Consider the following 19,330-nt stretch of genomic DNA (forward strand, 5'->3'; position numbering starts at 1 on the left):
GTGGCTAAATTCCCTGAGAATGCCATCTGTTTTTCCTTTCCTGTTAGTCTCTTAACTCTCTGGGCTAGTTTCCTACCTCTTGTCTTTCAACTGAAACTGATCTCCAGAGTTATGGCCTTTTTCTCAGTGTTCTTCAGAACTTCTTGACCTTTCTCCAACCTTTGACACTATTGATCACCTTCTCCTTGATACTTCTCTAGGTTTTTATGACACTACTCTCTCCTGGATCTCCTTCTACTTGATTGCTCCTTTCTCTATCTCCCTTGCAGGATCTTCATCCAGATCAAGCTTGCTAACTGGTTGTCTGACAGGTCTCTGTCTTGGACTTTCTTCTCTTTTCCCTCTATACTATTTCATTTAGCAATCTCTTGAGTTCTCATGGAATCAATGATCTCTATGCTGATGATTCTTAAATCTACTTATCAAGCCCTAACCTCCACCGCTTTTCAGGCTGGTATCTCCAGCTGCCTATTGGACATTTAAAATTAAGTATGTCCAAAGCTGGTTATCCTCAAAATCCTTCATTTCTTTCTAATTTCCCTATTATTGCTGAGTATACCACCTTCCCAGTCTCTCAGGCCCAAAATTTGTGTGTCATCCTTGACTCTCTTGTCTCTCACAACCAATATCCTGTCTGTTGCCAAAGCCTGTCACCTTTATCTTCATATCTAGCATATGACCCTTCTCTCTGCCGACACTACCCCAATGCAAACCTTTATCACCACATGTGTGGACTATTATAATAGCCTTCTGATCAGTCTCCCTGCCACAAGTCTCTCCCATCCTTAAATTAGCTGTCAAAGTGATTTTCCCAAAACACAGGTCTGAACTTGTCACCCCTACTTAATTCCAGATAATCCTCATTATCTCCATGAGAAAATATAAAATCTTCTGTTTGGATTTTTCCTTCATACCTTTCCAGTTGTCTTATAATTTACCCCCTCTTCCTATCTTGCAATGTATTTCCCAGTACTGTGACGTTGGCTTGGCTGTTTGTTCCTCTAATGAGACATTCCATCTTCTGACTCCAGGCATTTTAACTAATTGTACCTCATTTCTGGAATACTTTTCATCCTCATCTTTGCCTCCTGTTTTCTTTAAGTCACAGCTAAAATTCCACCTTCTCTGGAAAATGTTTCCCATACCCCTTAATGCTAACACCTTCCCTCTGATATTTTATTTCTAATTTATCCTGTATACATCTTGTTTATACATAGTCATTTGCATGTTGTTTCTCCCATTAGACTGAGCTCCTTGAAGGCAGAAACTATCTTTCCTTTCTCTTTGTATCCCCACTGCTTATTAGCACAGTGTCTGGCACATATTAAATAATAAATATTGGTTGATTGATTAACTGACTTTCTTTTCTCAGGTGCTTACTCCTTCCATTTTTTTTAGTCTACTTGTGATTATAATGTAGTTAATCTCTTTGGAGGGCTATCAAGATTTGCAATAACTTTTAAAAACTATTTGGTGTTTTCACTGATTTACTCATTTCTCCAGCTTTAATTTCTGAATTGAGAATTTGTGAAAAGGTCAGACTCTACTCCTTGCTGAGCTTTTAGATGAAGTGTTCAACCTTATTTGGTCTTGTCCCTGGGTTCTAAGCTAAGCTCCACCTCCTGAAAATGGTCTTCCTCAGTCTTTGAGCTTTGAAATTTTATATCTTAAGGTTATTCTCTAGTAACTCAAGGAAGAGTATTAGGGACCCTCATAAGAGCCCTTGGGTCTAGTATACCCTGGTATGAACCTATTCTGCTCTAAGATTCTTTTAAAATTTCTGTCCTAAGAGTTTTCTGATCACTTCTGGGGCTTTCTGAGAGCAGCTTGCTACCTCTACATAGAGAGTATTACAGGCTCCACATACATGTCCCTCATTGTCTCCAGTCACATACTAGAAAGCTGGGTTGATGCTGGCTTTTAGAGGGATAAGGGGAAAGACAAAGATGGTTAGAGCTGCTCCTTATCTGTCAATCTTTTAGGCCATTGATGGACAAACTACTGCCGGGGGGGCCAGATGGGGCCCCCTGAAATGTTCTATCCAACTGCTGGACATTATTCCTAATCTGACAAATACAATGAGTAGGATACAGTACAATGAAACTTTGAAAGGGTCACCTTAGAAACAGACTGACAAATGAGCATTTCCTTTCCTTTGGCCCTCTCTTTAATAAGTTTGCCCATCACTGTCCTAGGCAGCTCAGGGATGGAAGAAATTAATTACTGTATTTTCTCATTGAATTTCTTGATCGTTATTCTGTTTTATAAGCAATTCAGAGTTTTGCTAAAGTAGGTCTGTGGGAACTGGGCAAAATGCCTCCCATTCAGGCAGTGGTTTTGGCAAGAAGTCAAAAGTGGTTATTTTTTTTAAACTATGTTGACATGTGTTAAAAATAAGTCAGTAGGGGCAGCGGGGTAGCTCAGTGGATTGAGAGCCAGGCCTAGAGACAGGAGGTCCTAGGTTCAAACCCGGCCTCAGACACTTCCCAGCTGTGTGACCCTGGGCAAGTCACTTGACCCCCATTGCCTACCCTTACCAATCTTCCACCTATAAGTCAATACACAGAAGTTAAGGGTTTAACATAAAAAAAAATAAGTCAGTATTCTGAAATTTTGCTTTTGAATAAGGCATCTAAAGGTTTTACACATACATATGCTTTTCTCCTAGGTTTTGGCCGGAAAGATGTAGTTGAATATTTGTTACAGAATGGTGCTAATGTCCAAGCTCGTGACGATGGGGGTCTTATTCCTCTCCATAATGCCTGTTCCTTTGGTCATGCTGAAGTTGTCAATCTCCTCTTACGACATGGTGCAGACCCAAATGCTCGCGATAACTGGAATTACACTCCCCTGCATGAAGCTGCAATTAAAGGAAAGATCGATGTTTGCATAGGTAATCATTTACTTCCTACAAGAATCCTCATTCCACATTTATTTGTTATGTTCAAATTTTTCTAGGCTTAATTTTAATACAAGTAATGAGATGCTGAGAGCCTAGGTAAGCATTCTGGAAAAGAAAAAAAAAGATAGCCAGTCTGTCTGTAAGCATTTAAGTGCTTTCTGTGTGCTAGGCTCTGTGAGGATACAACATAAGTGAAAGAAATGAGATATTTCAAAACAATAATTGATAAGACTAGGTTTATAGTCTGAATTGATGAGTTAAAGCCATAATTCTTGGTAAGTAATGAGAATTTTATGAATTTTATGAATGGTCTTCCTGTAGCTGCTATTCTTCACTTAAGAGTTTCTCTCAGCTTGCTTTTTCTTCCACTGAACCTAGCTAAACTAAGTGACTGGTGACAGGCAAGAAGTACCAGGAAACTTGGACCTAGAAGAAAATGTTCCCTTTATGCAAATGACTGAAACCTTTGAGGCTAGAAGGTAAAACCAACTGAATGGGATCAAGCCTCTGAGTTGCAGTTAAATAACTGAAAAGCATCTCTTGTCATTACATTTTGTGAATGTATATCCTAAAGGCATCAAACTCTTTTACATAACATAATTTTAAAAGCATCACAAAATCTCTCAGTTTGTCTGAAAGTACTCATTTCTCTTATTCCTCATTAGCTATACCGTGCTGAATGCCTTAATATTTAACAGCATACAGGTTTTCAGCTAGTGACAAAAGATTTAAATACTGAAGAGCGAAACAGAGCCTGCTAGAAGGTCAACAGTTTTTTTCCTTGCAAAATACATCTCCAACTTTATTAGAGAATTAGGGCATTTACAGAGATTTAATTTATAAGCAAATTTTGCTCACTGCAACTGGTTTGTTAGATGAGAGAGATCTTTATATGGTAATATTTGAATCGTAGACACTGATGGCATTTTGTTTTTCATATCTCTTGCCTTTATATGAATGTTTGATAAATAAATGAACTATATGTTTGTGGATAGTTATTATGTCAGCAATAATAAAAAGTAAGGAATTTATCATAATGCCATTAAGACAAAGAACATTTAAGCATCTTTAGGATTTTGGTCCAGAACTTTGGAAAATACTAATATTTGAATAGAAAATCTCATTAGAAAAAATTATTTGCTATTTTGCAGTCCTCTTGCAGCATGGAGCTGAACCAACCATCCGTAATACAGATGGGAGGACAGCATTGGATTTGGCAGACCCATCTGCAAAAGCAGTATTGACTGGTAAGGCATTTAATCTAGCCTTATATTTCAGAATGAACATAAAGAATAGTCTTTGGTAAATAGGGTTTTTTTCCCCCTTAATAATTATATCTGACAGGGGCAGCTAGGTGGCTCAGTGGATAGAGAACAAAACCCAGAGACAGAAGGTCCTTGTTTCAAATGTGGCCTCAGATAGTTCCTAGCTGTGTGACCCTAAGCAAGTCACTTAACCCGCATTACCTACCCCTTACATTTTTCTGCCTTGGAACTATTATTTAGTATTGATTCTAAGACAGAAGGGTTAAGAGTTATAAAAATAATAATCTAGTACATTAATGTACTATGTACTACATATTATTTCACAACAGCCCCATGAGATTTGTAAAACAATTATTATTAAACACATCATTTAAATAAAGAAACTTAAGGTTCAGTGAGGCCAACTTTCTTCCTTAAGCCAAACTCTCTTCTTGAAGCTGACTTCCTTCTCCAAGCCAAACTCTCAGCCCCAGAAATTCAGAGCCTTTTATAGTTGCTTCTTGTTCCTTCCCCTCTTCACAGGGGCCAATCACAACTTTCAAATTGCCTAGCACTGCTGGGGGGGGGGGGGCAGTGTGGGTGGGAATCCACTTCTCACCTTCTAGAGGTGTGAATTATCATTGAATGGGTTCACAGTTTCCTGGCTGATTGATTTTCTGAGGATGTGAATTCTCTAAGTGGTTTGCAAGCTCTTATACCTAGTTCAAGCTTGTGTTGTTTCAATCGAAAGGTAGACAAAGGAGAGTTAATCCTGTCTTCACAATCTAGTGAGGTACTAAGTAGGAGTACTTAAGTCATTAACCAAAGCACTCCAACTAGGCAAAGAAAATAAAGGATTCCCTTTTTACAAGTGTAAACTCAGACTAGACAAAGAGAACCAAGAATTTTTTGATAGCTAGGACTGCCAGATAAGTGGCCTGTAGTTAGTTAAATGAGGTATTAATAATAAGTCTACAGTTATTTTTCTTCATTGTTTAATGAGTTTAATATCTCAACTGAGGGGGCAAGTAGGTGGCTCAGTGGATTGAGAGCCAGGCCTAGAGATGGAAGGTCCTGTGTTCAAATGTGACCTCAGATACTTCCTAGCCTTGTGACCCTGGGCAAGTCACTTAACCCCCATCACCTAGCCCTTACCATTCTTCTGCCTTAGAACCAATACACAGTTTTGATTCTAAGACTGAAGGTAAGGGTTTTTTGGGGGGTTTTTTTGTTTTTAATCTTAATTGAAAGCTTTTGCCAAAAAGTGAATAACTTCTTCATTTTTCGTAGGTGAATATAAGAAAGATGAACTCTTAGAAAGTGCTAGGTAAGATATTAAATATACATGATATTTTTAGAATTTTTAAAATGTACAACTTTTTAAAATCTATTTCCCTCACCCCACAAGATATGTTTGTATATATGCAGTTAAGATTTCACAAAGTATATAAATTGCTAAAGTATTTTCTATTATAGGAGTGGCAATGAGGAAAAAATGATGGCTCTACTTACCCCATTAAATGTCAATTGTCATGCAAGTGATGGCAGAAAGGTATTTCCATTTTCAAATTACTTGTTTATTCATTTGCAAGGAGTAAATTTTTTGGTAAATGCTTTCATCTAGTTAAACATTTAAGTCCAGTTTTCACAGTAAAAAAATTTGTTTAAACAAAATATAACGATCAAGTATAAAATTCTATCAAAATTTGTGATGCTGCCAGTATTGGCATGTATTTGTCTACTTTACATAAACAGAAATGTTAATGGCAAAATTTCTTTGTGCCTATGGTATATTTGATGAGCTTTTTAAACCTAATTTGTAAAACTGACTTGATACAACTATTTGCTTGATTGGGCTTTCAAAGATTATATACTTTTGATCCTGTATCTTAATTTGTGGCTTTGTCATGTCTTATTTAACTTAACTGCAGTTGTGGAAGATCTTATCCTTTGTCTTTATTGATACTTTGTTCCTTACACTTTACTATGATGTGCCTGATTTAACCAGTATTATTATTTTGATTGATTAATGTTAATTAATATAATTTACTATTTCAGTCAACTCCATTACATTTAGCAGCAGGATACAACAGAGTTAAGATTGTGCAGCTGTTATTACAACATGGAGCTGATGTACATGCTAAAGACAAAGGGTAAAGTTTTTTTGATTTGCTACATTAAAGAATAAAAAAATTTTTTAATGTTTTATATGGAGAATATTTTTTAAATCATGGCTTTTAAAAATAAAATCAATTGCTACTATTTATATTTTTTCCTTTATTCTTTAATTAATTAATTTAGGGTGGTTTCCCACAGTTACATGATTCATGTTGTTTCCCTCCTCCCTCTCCCCACCCCCATCTGATGAGCAATTCCACTGGGTTATACATTTTATTGTTCAAAACCTATTTACATATTACTCATTTGCAATAGAGTGATCATTTAAAGTCCAAATCCCCAATCATATCACATCGAACCATGTGTTTGATTATATGTTTTTCTTCTGTGTTGATGTTCCCACAGTTCTTTCTTCGAATGTAGATAGTGTTCTTTCTCATAAGTTCCTCTGGATTGTCCTGGATCATCCCCTTGCCTGCTAGTAGAGAAGTTCATTACATTCAATTGTGCCACAGTATATCAGTCTCTGTGTACATTGTTCTCCTAGTTCTGCTTTCTTTTGCTCTGTGTCTTTCCTGTTCACATAAACTTGGAAGTCTTTCCAGTTCACATAAACTTTCTCTAGTTCATTATTCCTATTAGCACAATAATATTCCATCACCATCAGAAACCACAATTTGTTTAGCCATTTCCCAAACGAGGGACACCCCCTCATTTTCTAATTTTTGCCACCACAAAGAATTTGGCTATAAATATTTTTGTACATGTATTTTTCCTTATTATATTTTTAGGGTACAAACCCAGCAGTGGCATGGCTGGGTCAAAGGGCAGGCAGTCTTTTAAAGCCCTTGGGCATAATTCCAAATTGCCCTCCAGAATGGTTGGATCAATTCACAACTCCACCAGCAATGCATTAGTGTCCCATTTTGCCACAACCCCTCCAACATTTATTATTTTCCTTTACTGTCATATTGGCCAATCTAGGTATAAGGTACTATTTATATTTTTTAAATGAACCTCAACATCTAGTTATCCATGATGCTTTTTAAATTATTTCCTCCTTCTGAGCCTTACTTTGTGTATATGTATGTTCTACATAATGTGATATATATAGATAGATATAATTGTTTTAAACAAGGATATGCAGTGATACATGTAAATCCCAGGGGGATTACTCATTGGCTACAGGAGGGGAGTTGGGAAAAGGAGAAGGAAAGAACATGAATCATGTAACCATGGGGAAAATTTTCTAAAATAAATAAATAAATGAGCTTGATTTTAAGCAAATAAACAAGGATATGTATACTAATCTTCTGGTTCAGCTTTCTTCACTTTATAATATTTTGTGTCTTCATTCTTAATTACATTATACTATTCTATCATATTGAACATAAAGTTTAGCTATTCACCCATTTTTATTTTAGGCTGTTTTTAGTTTTTCAATGTGAAATTTTAATATGAAATTTCAACATTAAAGAAATCAAAATTTATTGCAGTTTATTTTTTTTATCTCTTTTCATGAATGAGAAGTTTCATAAAATTATTTATTAGTGTTTATAATATAGGTATTAAGAATTGGTTTTTTTAATATGTAAAGTTGTCTACTATATGAAAGGCATTGAGTTTGGTGTGGTAGATATATGAAGAGATAAAATAAAGTGTTTATCTCTCAAGGAGCTTATAATCTAGTTCAGGAGCTAGGATATAGAAGTGAAATGGCATAATTAATATAAGATGGCATATGCTTAGTGACAAGTAAGTAGTGTAAGCAGAAGTGCTATATAGTTCAAATGAAACAGTAGTCACTGAAGTCTACTCATAGTAGTAATATAGTTGAATTTTGAGTTTGACCTTAAAGGCTCATAAGGTTCATAGCATAAGCAAAGGTTCAGAGAGAAAAATGTTTGAAAAACTGAGTTTCATAACTTAGAAGAGAATTAGCTTGGAAATGGTGCAAAATAAAACACAAGAGAAAGATTAGAGCCAAGTTATACAATCCCTACTTTATCCTGTCTTATAACAGATCTTTTTTCTCCTAACAGTATTTCACATAAATTTGTTGAGACTGGTGTTTGAAACTTATCTCTTTAATGATAGGTATGAACATTTATTAATTCATGTCAGGAAGCAGTGTATGAGGGCCTCCCACTATGGCTAGATAGACAGTGCCCAAGCAGAGGGGACCAGTTGGAGCCATTCAGACTCATTAGGACCACTAATTAGCCATGGTTTAAGCTAAGCAGTAAAAAGAAACGCATATCATGAGGGGAAATTATTTTTTTCAGGTCATCAAGGAAAAGCCTGAATGGCTTCTAAATATTTTTTTTAGAAGTTTATTCTTTTAATTATACTATTTAGCTTAAGTTAAAGTAGATTTGACATTTATTTAACTGTAAACCCTTTTTCAAATGAGTTGGGTTTGAATGTCTGTAGTCATTAAAAAGTAATCTTGCTTCTGCAATTTTCCACGTATGCATAAACTGTAATGTAGAAACTTGTATGGTTAATATAACTGTATGAAAGAGGGCATATTTAATGATGGACATTTCTATCAAATTTTAGAGATCTGGTACCACTACACAATGCCTGTTCCTATGGTCATTATGAAGTAACAGAACTTCTGGTAAAGGTTAGTTCCTTCATATCTCTCTCAAACCTTTTTCTTGTATTTTCTGTTTAGACACCTGTATCTTACAAAAGTTGCCTGGGTCATTGAAAAGTTAAGTGACTTAACATTGTCACACAGATAGTCTGTATCAGAGGTAGGAATTAAATCAAGATTTTCCTATCTCTTAGGTCCATCTACTGTGTTCTACTGCTTCTCCTGTAGTCACAATTTATAAAATTTTTTATGATTACATTTAAAATGGTAACTTGATATAAGGCAGAGAAGAGCTACCCAAATTCATTCCTAAAAGATAGTTGGGATAAGTATATCTACATCTGACCATATTGTGAATTTTCAGGTTTCTAATTTTTATACACATACACGTAGACTTTATAATTTAATGCAAAGATAAAATTACCATCATGGGATCAGCAAATTAAATGTTGTATGGTTTGTGACAAAAGCACAAGTTTTAGAACTACCAAAACATTTAGAAGGGAATCCCTATTGAAGTCCATAATTATTAAGAAAATTAACCCATTTTTAAAAAATCATCAATAATTTTGTTTATTTTTGAATGTCTTTTATTTTTATTCACTTAATTATCCAGACTGTTGCAAACTACAGGTAGTCCATGACTTAAAACTGTTCTGTATGTACAACTGTAGAAAAATGAGTAGAGCATTGGATGAGTCAAGAGCTAGATTCAGATCTTGGTTCTGTTACTGCCTGTCTTTGTGGCCTTAGGCAAATTACAAAACTTCTCTGGGCTTCAGTTTCATCTGTAAAATCAAGGAATTGAATTAAATGATCACTAGTTTTTCTAATTCTAAATTCTTTTTGCCAGAGGTTATGGATTTGAGTAACATAGTTCCCATCATTTGAAGGTTAAAAGCCTAGCCTCACATACTTCTTCTCTTCCTTGATTCTTAAATGTCCCTTCTTTCCACTTAATTCTTTTAGTCCTTTTCCTTCATCTCCTCAGCCATATTTTAAGATGCCACATATATTTAATTCACATGCAGACAAACAGACCTTATCAAACGAAGTGCATACAAATAATGTCATGAGGAATGGCTGAAAGTACTGATATTATGGGTCATATAGCCTCAAGTGAAGAGAAGACTTAGGAGAGACATTATCTGTCTTCAGAATACTTTAGAGAGCTCTCATACTAAAGAGGAAATAGACTTGATCTTTTTGCTCCTGAAAGCAAAAACATCAATGAATGGAAATTTAAAAGGAGGCAGATTTCACTTAATATTAGTAACCTTCTTATTATAACTATAGCTATCTGATGACAGAATAATCTTATGCAAACACAAGCAGAATTTCAAGCCAGTTAGTTAGAATCCATTTATTAGGAATTCTGTGGATGGGATTCCTATATTAGGTGGAAGGTTGCTTGGCTAGGACTAGAGGATCAGACCTTTTAAGGGCTTTTCCAACTTCTGAGATTTGTTGATTTTAAATATAGCATATGTAAGCTATCTTCTGAATTAAGTAAGCATTTATGGGCTAATGGGAACTTATATTCATAAAAAGATGTTAAAGATATTTCCAGTTCCAAGTAAGTGATTGACTTAAAAGTTCTTTATCATAGCCCATTTAAATTGTTAATTACGTGTATGTAAAAATAATTTTAGTACTAATAACTACAATTTCTGTTTAAAACTAAATTTTAAATATGTGCTTTATTTCCAGCATGGTGCGTGTGTTAATGCAATGGATTTATGGCAGTTCACACCTTTACATGAAGCAGCATCTAAGAATAGGGTTGAAGTGTGTTCTCTCCTATTAAGTTATGGTGCAGATCCAACTCTGCTAAATTGTCACAATAAAAGTGCCATTGATTTGGCTCCTACTCCTCAGCTAAAAGAAAGATTAGCTTGTGAGTATATATTGATGAATGTTAATGAACATCAAACCAGGATGCTTATGGTTTTGCTAAAATTGTTCACTCCTAAGATATTTTTAAAATATAGAATTTTTTTTACTATAGGTATCTATTGTTTTCCCTCCTCAGAACAATAACTGTTAAAACTTGAGAACATCTTCTTTAAATAAAAAGCTAAAATATTTTGAAGGAAAGCTGCTTCTCCCTCTCAGCTTATGAAAACATTTAAGTATATTAACTCTCTTTTCAGATGAGTCTTCTAAATCATGTATATATATTGAAGATTGATGAGATTTTTATAATTAAAACAATTTCATTAATTTGACTTAAATAAGACAACTTCTGAGTTATTTTATTCTGAATACAAAATTGGAATCAGAGGACTTAGATTTCATTCTGACTCTGCTTTTTAATACATATATGACCATTGACAAGTCTCTTAAATTTTCTGGGCCTCAGTTTCCTCACCCATAAAATGAGGGAATCAGACTAGATCTCTAAAGTCACTTCTAACTCTTAAAATCTTTATCATTCTGTGAATTTATTTAATACTATTATTTAACACTTCCATGATAGCTAAAAATGGTCTGAAGTCTCATTTTTCATTACTTATCACTTGAGTATATCTTAATTACCTAAGTTTTTAATCAGAGATATCATCTGTGTGGGAGCCTCACCATGACAATCTACAATTAGGTTTTTTTTTAAATTATTGTTTTAAAGCGCAGTATAAATGATAAATCAGTATGTTTAGAATGATCACATATCCCTTAAGGCTCTGGAAATAATAGAAGATAGTGACTTCACAAATTAAAATTTATAAGCTGAAATTTTACAATATTTAAATAGAATAATTGTGGACCTTGAGAAAATGCTACTTTCACATTGGTTTGGAGGAAAACTCAATTTGTCAAAGCCCTTCCTTGTCTTCCTTGTCTTTGCTTCCGTAAGAATTAACAAAACTGACAGCTACTAGTAGGCCTTGCTCTCTTCACCCATGGATGAATACTAAAAGTGAATACCTATTGGTGAAGATGTTAATCATCATTGATGTATTTTCTTTCTTCAATCAAAAATGCTTTATAGAGTTTTCATCAAGAGTCTCTGGATTTAGCATGTTTTGAGGTTGTCCAAGCCTGCAGAAAGCAAAAAATTTCCCAAAGAGTTGGGACTAAATTGGCCCCTGATTTAAAAAAAAAAAAAGTATTCATGAAACAATTATTAGTTTTCTGTTTTCATTGACTTGAGATATTCTTCAAGCCTCCTTCCAGGTGTTTGTTATGCCATAGGAAATAATTTTAAAGAAAGTAATAAGTATCTACTTTCACTAAGAAAAAAGCAATCAGTTTCATAATTTTCTTTCAAATTCACATGGTTTTCTTCTAGATGAATTCAAAGGCCATTCATTGCTGCAGGCTGCAAGAGAAGCTGATGTTGCTCGAATCAAAAAACATCTCTCTCTGGAGATAGTGAATTTTAAGCATCCTCAAACTCATGAAACAGCATTGGTAACAATTCAGTTTTTAAAATTATTTACTTATTTTTAGCTCTTACTTTCCTTTGTAATATCGATACTGAGTATTAGTTCCAAGACAGAAAAGCAGTAAGGGTGAGGTAATTGAGATTAAATGATTTGCCCAATATCACACAGCTGGAAAATGTCTGTATCCAGATTTGAACCCAGGTCTGCCTGGTTGTCTATCCACTAAGCCCCAAGAAAAGATTTTTGAGAATAGTGATTTAAAATACTAAAGCAACCATAATGCAATACAGGTTTCATTGGCTTCAGATCCAACCTTTGGACCTTTATACATTTAACATCAGTTTATTTATTTGTTTGTTTATTGTTTTTTAAGTTTTTATTTTGAATATTTTCCCATATTTACATATTTCATGTTCTTTCCCTCTCCCCTAAATCCCCTTAACCCCCTTAGCCGACGCGCAATTCCACTGGGTTTTACATGTATCATTGATCAAGACCTAATTCCATATTATTGATAGTTGGACTAGAGTTGTCGTTTTGTGTTTACATCCCCATTAATATCCCCATCAGCCCATGTTTCAAGCAGTTGTTTTTCTTCTGCATTTCTTCTCCCACAGTTCTTCCTCTGAATGTAGCTAGTTTTCTTTCTTATAAGTCCCTCAGCCTTGCTCTGGATCCTTGCATTGCTGCTAGTAGAGAAGTCCATTATGTTCGATTGTCCCACAATGTATCAGTCTCTGTGTACAATGTTCTCCTGGATCTGCTCCTTTCACTCTGCATCAGTTCCTGGAGGTCATTCCAGTTCACATGGAATTCCTCCAGTTCTTTATTCCTTTGAGCACAATAGTATTCCATCACCAACAGATACCACAATTTGTTCAGCCATTCCCCAATCAAAGGACATTCTCTCATTTTCCAGTTTTTTGCCACCACAAAGAGCATGGCTATAAATATTTTTGTACATGTCTTTTTCCTTATTATCTCTTTGGGATTAACATTAGGTTTTAATTTATGTTTGTTCACTATATTGTCATTTTGTTAGAAATTTCCTCTCATGGCCATGTCTTATAAGAATGTACTTTAAATTAGTCATAAAGGGTTTTTTGGTACCTTTTTGTTATGAATTGGAGCTAGCCATTGACTTACATTAAGATTTCATGAAAATCATTTATTTCTAAGATAGTAGACCAATGTGAGTACTACCTATTTCAGGTTAGAGTTCAGTTTGATAAACAGACTTTAAGTTTCCCTTTACAAAAATGTGGGGCTTTATAACAGCAAAAAATTTTAACCGATAGAAAACCTACACTCACATATCCCCCTTCTTTCTTTCTGGCTTCAAACTGCAAAGGACAGGCTATTTCTAGCACTATGTAGGATATGACTAGCCAGGCACCTGTTCTAAGTTTCCTAGTCTGTAACCACTGTTAGAGAGAGCCAGGAATATAAGTACTTCAAAACTTACCCCTGTAAAAGCAGTTATGATACCTTAGCATATAAGTTTTCCCAAACTTTGGTAAAAGATTTTTGTTCCTTTTGTCTTCTTTTTATATCCAATATGTTATAAGAATCTGAAAAAGAGTGGTGATCACACTCCTTACTTTAGCTATACCCACATGTGCACATGTTTTGGTAATCTGTCACAAGAATTCTTCCTAGATATGAAGGAAATAGTAAAAACAGACTAGAATAGTCAGCCAAGTATAATTTTTAAGGAACTCCTTTAGCATTGATTAAAAATACATATTTTAATTAATGGTGTTGTTAATTGTGGTCCTTGATTATGTTGAAATTTAAATTATTTAGCACTGTGCTGCCGCATCTCCATATCCCAAGAGAAAACAAGTCTGTGAATTGTTACTAAGAAAAGGAGCAAACATCAATGAAAAAACAAAAGAGTGAGTCTTTTTTCAAAAATAAGTTGAATGGGGTTTCCTGGTAAATGCATTCACTGACTTTTTTTTTCCTCTAAAGATTCTTGACTCCTCTGCACGTGGCATCTGAAAAAGCTCATAATGATGTTGTTGAAGTAGTGGTGAAACACGAAGCAAAGGTATCTCTTTCAATAAAATTGACTTTTAGAAATATTTATTAAGACACCTTCCAAAGATAAGGCACTATGCTTGGTGCTAAAGATACAAGACAAACATAGGCTATGCCTCTGAAGAGTTTACATTTGCACTGGAAGCACACAACATATGCACAGATAAATTAGTATAAAGTAATTTTAGGGGTGGAAGGAGAATTCAGATAAGGAGCATTAAACATGGCCCAATAGAGGAGGTGGCATCTAAGCTGAGCCTTGAAAGAAGCTAGTTAAAGGCCAGAGAGTTGGATTTTGACATAGTCTCTCCTGGCTCCAATTCCAACATTTTTTTTCACTATCTCATACTGCTTCATAAGAGGATTGTTCAGAAAATATCATGAAGAAAAGTCCAAGAGGAAGACAACCAAGAATCAAGGAGACAGTAAGATGGCTATTATATTAGTCTAAGAGGGGAGATATGGAGGACTAAATTACATGAGAAAATACAAAGGTGGTTACAGTAGAAATAATATCAGTAATTATAGATTAGCTATCCATTTGTAGGAAACATTGTTTTGATGGAAAAGTGCTATTCAAATGGCTATATCATTGTCTTTTTAAGACCCAAAATAATTAAGTCCTAATAACCTTTTAAAATAATAATCAGTTAAAGATAAATTACAGTGTACCATTCATACATCATTATCTTACATTAGAAGGGATAATATACCACCATCTAGGTTCCCTTTTGTTCCAATCAAGAATATATTAAAATCTTCCCCCCAAAATCTGCCAACCCCAGTAAAATATTCCCAGAGAAGTAAATGCTGTGTTCTTCTCTGGCATGCCTTCCAAAGGACTACAAATTATTTTGAGAAAGTACTAATATCTAATCTAGATCTCTTCTGCTATAATTGACTAAATAAAGGTATATTTATTTGATTTTGTCCTATATTTTTGTAGTCACTTTTAAAGTAATTGACTTACTGTGGCCAAATTTGGTGCTTTTTAAAATATCAAAATACATGAAGTTTAAAATTGGAGGTAAAGAGAATGAAAGGGTAGCCTATTCAAGTTTTCATCAGGGAATGATTTAATGGAATTTTGATATTGAATATTATTTAAAAGATTGATTGTGATAATTGCCATGGATTAGGCTTGCAGTTCACAGAAACATTAATTTATCTATTTCCTTTTAATTTTCCAGTGGAAATAAAAACAACCCATGTTGTAGTTCTATTTGAAGATCATTGAAAAGTGATTGTTCTGACCAATAGCCAATTGACCACCTATTCCTTGAAGTAGTTCAGAATATCCTAGTGACCTCAGCTCCTTTATGAGCCTTAATTATTTATTACTTTTACATAGTCATTCTCACTTTCCCCCCCAAAATACAAATCATATATTGTTAATAATGTTACTTTACGTAATTAAATAGGACCACTGGAATAAGCCAATACAAAGTTTAAAATATTTTTGTTAAAGAAATACCTTAATGCTAAATAGAGAGCTGTTTCTATATTTATAGTTAACATTTGTACATTGATGAAATCTTATTTTAGATTGATTAAAAAAAAAACAAAAAAACTATTGTGACTAAAAGTTTTAGAAGACTGCTTCATAATTAAGCAATCCAGGATTAATTGTGAATTAATTAACTTCTGTTTCTTGACTTTTAATGTCACTCTACAATCTCAATGGAATCTTTTCTGCTTTTTTAAGGTTAATGCTTTAGATAATCTTGGTCAGACTTCTCTTCATAGAGCTGCACACTGTGGTCATTTGCAGACATGCCGACTTCTCTTGAGCTATGGGTGTGACCCCTCAATTGTATCTCTCCAAGGCTTCACAGCTTTACAAATGGGAAATGAAAATGTACAGCAACTTCTTCAGGGTATGAAATATTTTATTATTAAAAAAAAGTATGTCTAGGCTTCTAAATGAGTCTGTATGTCTTTTAGCTGTTTAATGCAGAAGTAGATAAAAGACACAATTCCCGAATTTTTTTTCCATTTCTTCTCTAATCAAATCAATATATTTAGTGATCAGATCTTCTTAAATGCTAATTATAATTTGTATTGTTTTTGTTTGTACTCTTAAAATTGATTGCCTAGTTGAATAATCAGTTTTGAATCTATATCTTAGAAACTTATTAGGATACTCTGAGCAATTTTGACAAATTTAACAATTTTGATAAACATTGTCCCAATCTAAACACTGGCAGGTCTTTCTTTACTCTTATATATCACTTGTATATGCTTATATGATAGGTGATAGGTGATGAATGACTTGATGTGAGGGTCAGCTTAATAGGGAAGCCAGCTTCTTGCAAGTGAAAGATAATGAAAGAAAGAAAAAGATAGAAAGATGAAGAGCAATCGCCTGAATGACTGGGAGAGATAAACTGAGCAGGCAAAACATACAACACACAGATTATAGCTAGATCTTCCATTTATTATGACAAAGAGAAAAGTTTTTATTGAAAGTGGAGTATAAGCATTATATCATGTAAGAGGTGTAACTTTCTCACAGAATATTGTTTATTAAAAGACTTTATCCATAACACTTTCTAAGGCATTTCTACAAACCTAAGCAACTGAGAAATATTGACAATAACTTAGGGGTTTACAGGAATCAGGGAAAAAGAGAGTCTGGGTCATTTGGCCATGACAATACAAAAGCTTCTTTGGTCATTAAAATAATGAACAACTCAAGGATTATTATGAAGGAAGCTTTCAAGAGATGTCTTTATTTTGATTATAGCCAGACAATACTTTTGAGCTGCTATTGAGATTCTGGCCTTGCCTAAAATCCCAGGCAAACCCCAAAAGTATGTCTTTATGGCTGCTTTTCCTCAGTGAGTCTAATTTGTCTTTAGGTTCCTTCATATATCCTCACATTTATATATAACAAGTATAGTACCTAGCATAGTGCCTTGCCACTTAGTAAATATTTGGCTACCAAATAGATTTATATTAACAGTTACTTAAGTAGTTAGATCAGTTGTCTATTCACCCAAAAATATCTGAGAAAAGTAAGCAGGTAGGGCAAGATTATTTCTCACTGCCATGAATTTCCAAAAAGGTTTCCTAAGAGGATTTGATGAGCAGAAAAATATTACCCCCACATTTTTAGCATCTCCTTACAAGAAACAAATGCAATAGCTTTATTTTAGTACAATTTCTTATACTTTTAGAAACAAATTGCACTATTTCTGACTGTACTACTGTTAAGGAGCTCTGCCAGGATCTTAGTTGCACCCCTATTGTTCATTTGAAACAACTTGTTAAAATATAATGAACAGGTTCTTCTCAGTCACACCCTGCTCTTTGTATACTTTGGACCCTACAATGCAGTTACCTGAATGTCTGACTCTTTCATCATCAGTACCAAAAGACTCAGTGGTATATCCTTCACCTAACTCCCCTTGCATAATACCTAAGTAAATATGAGAAGGCTGCATAATACATAATTATGGCTGGACTGATTTTTAAACTGAGACTGCTTAGAATGACCCATTTAACTTAACCATATCATGTATAAGACTTTAGTAGTTGTTTTTTCACTGGTAGGGAGTAATGCAGTATTGTTCATAGGGAAGGAAGGAAGTCAAGTCATATTTGAGAATACTAGTCTCATTTTTAATGAGATTCCAAATGATTTTTGATGGTAATTTATATCAACCTATCCAAGTTATGCAGCAGGCCTCCATTTACTATGTAATCTGTGGTTATTTGTTGTTTGAATTGCATATGATCATTTATTCTCACATAACCAAATTATATATAACATATAACAGGCATATAGACCTGTTCTAAATTCCAAAAGGAATTTAAAATAATACCGTTGAAGTTTTCATCTAGCATAGTCCCCTATAACCCTACATGATGGAAGAAAGACAAGGAAAAAAGCAAAAAGAAAAAGAAAAAGAGATCCAAGCAGAGAGACTGATCAGTACCTCTTACATAAGACTTATATTTCACTTAGGAATTAAGTACTTTTTCTTCTTTTTTTAGAGGGGCTCCCATTGAGTAATTCAGATGCAGATAGACAGTTGCTGGAAGCTGCAAAGGCTGGAGATGTAGAAACTGTAAAAGTAAGATATAAACTTGTTTTTCTTGATACCAATTTTTCAAATTTGTGGTTCAGAATATCTGGATTTTCCCTCCAGAGAATATGATTAGTCATATTACTTCAAAAATAGAAAAAAATTCTTAAATAGATCTTTTAAGTCCTCTTCTCTTCTTACTATGTGTCTGTGTTTCTTATCTCTTTCTCCTACAAGTAAGGGTTTTTGAGTAATATAAGGAAAAGATTTACCCTCATCTGACATTTATATCAGAATACATAAGCAAACCTTTAAATTTTTAATAAATATTTCCCACAAATTGAGTCCAATTGTATTCTATATTTTCTACTTCTTTCCCACTTTGATTTTGACTAATAATTAAATGTGTAACAAACTGGAGGTTTTTACTGAATGTTTTGTCTAAAGAGGCATTTAGGATTTAATGGCATGGTTTTAAGTATGTTGAGTCCTCAGGAGAATATTTACAGAATCTGTTGGAAATGATCCTAGATTATCTAATCCAGTGATTCCCAAAGTGGACGCTACTGCCCCCTGGTGGGTGCTGCAGCAATCCAGGGGAGGCAGTGATGGCCACAGGTGCATTTATCTTTCCTATTCATTGCTATTAAAATTTTTTAAAAATTAATTTCCAGGGGGCTAAGTAATATTTTTTCTGGAAAGGGGGCGGTAGGCCAAAAAAGTTTGGGAACCACTGAACTAATCCATTCTGAACCTGACCTAAGTAAGTATCCTGTCTATAGCATCCTTCACTGTGGTTCCATTTAGAAATACCTTCTTTATGGGAAACCCACTACCTCCTGAGGCCTCCACTTTGGTATAGCTTTTTTTATTGAGAAGTTTTTTTTCTCCATACACTAAGCCTAAATCTTTCTCTCTTAGAACTTCCATTCTTCCTACTTCCATATAATCAAATAAAGTCAGCTATCATTGCTCCTCTGAGTTTTCTCTTCAGACTAAATTTC

At 34.2% G+C, this 19,330-nt stretch overlaps 1 protein-coding gene across 2 annotated transcripts in view; it reads left to right on the forward strand.

Annotated features, from left to right (window-relative positions):
- The window catches only part of TNKS2 (tankyrase 2), a 63,778-nt gene that overhangs the window by 19,420 nt on the left and 25,028 nt on the right, over positions 1-19,330 (forward strand). For both annotated transcript variants that reach the window (XM_044665672.1, XM_044665673.1), the window contains exons 2-13: positions 2,669-2,893; positions 4,054-4,149; positions 5,437-5,473; positions 5,623-5,698; positions 6,205-6,299; positions 8,827-8,893; positions 10,577-10,763; positions 12,156-12,277; positions 14,059-14,150; positions 14,227-14,305; positions 16,001-16,172; positions 18,295-18,374. In XM_044665672.1, coding sequence (XP_044521607.1) covers positions 2,669-2,893; positions 4,054-4,149; positions 5,437-5,473; positions 5,623-5,698; positions 6,205-6,299; positions 8,827-8,893; positions 10,577-10,763; positions 12,156-12,277; positions 14,059-14,150; positions 14,227-14,305; positions 16,001-16,172; positions 18,295-18,374 — 1,328 coding nt within the window. The remainder of the gene's footprint in view (positions 1-2,668; positions 2,894-4,053; positions 4,150-5,436; positions 5,474-5,622; positions 5,699-6,204; positions 6,300-8,826; positions 8,894-10,576; positions 10,764-12,155; positions 12,278-14,058; positions 14,151-14,226; positions 14,306-16,000; positions 16,173-18,294; positions 18,375-19,330) is intronic.

Source organism: Gracilinanus agilis, chromosome 2 (assembly GCF_016433145.1).
Source record: "Gracilinanus agilis isolate LMUSP501 chromosome 2, AgileGrace, whole genome shotgun sequence".
NCBI lineage: Eukaryota > Metazoa > Chordata > Mammalia > Didelphimorphia > Didelphidae > Gracilinanus > Gracilinanus agilis.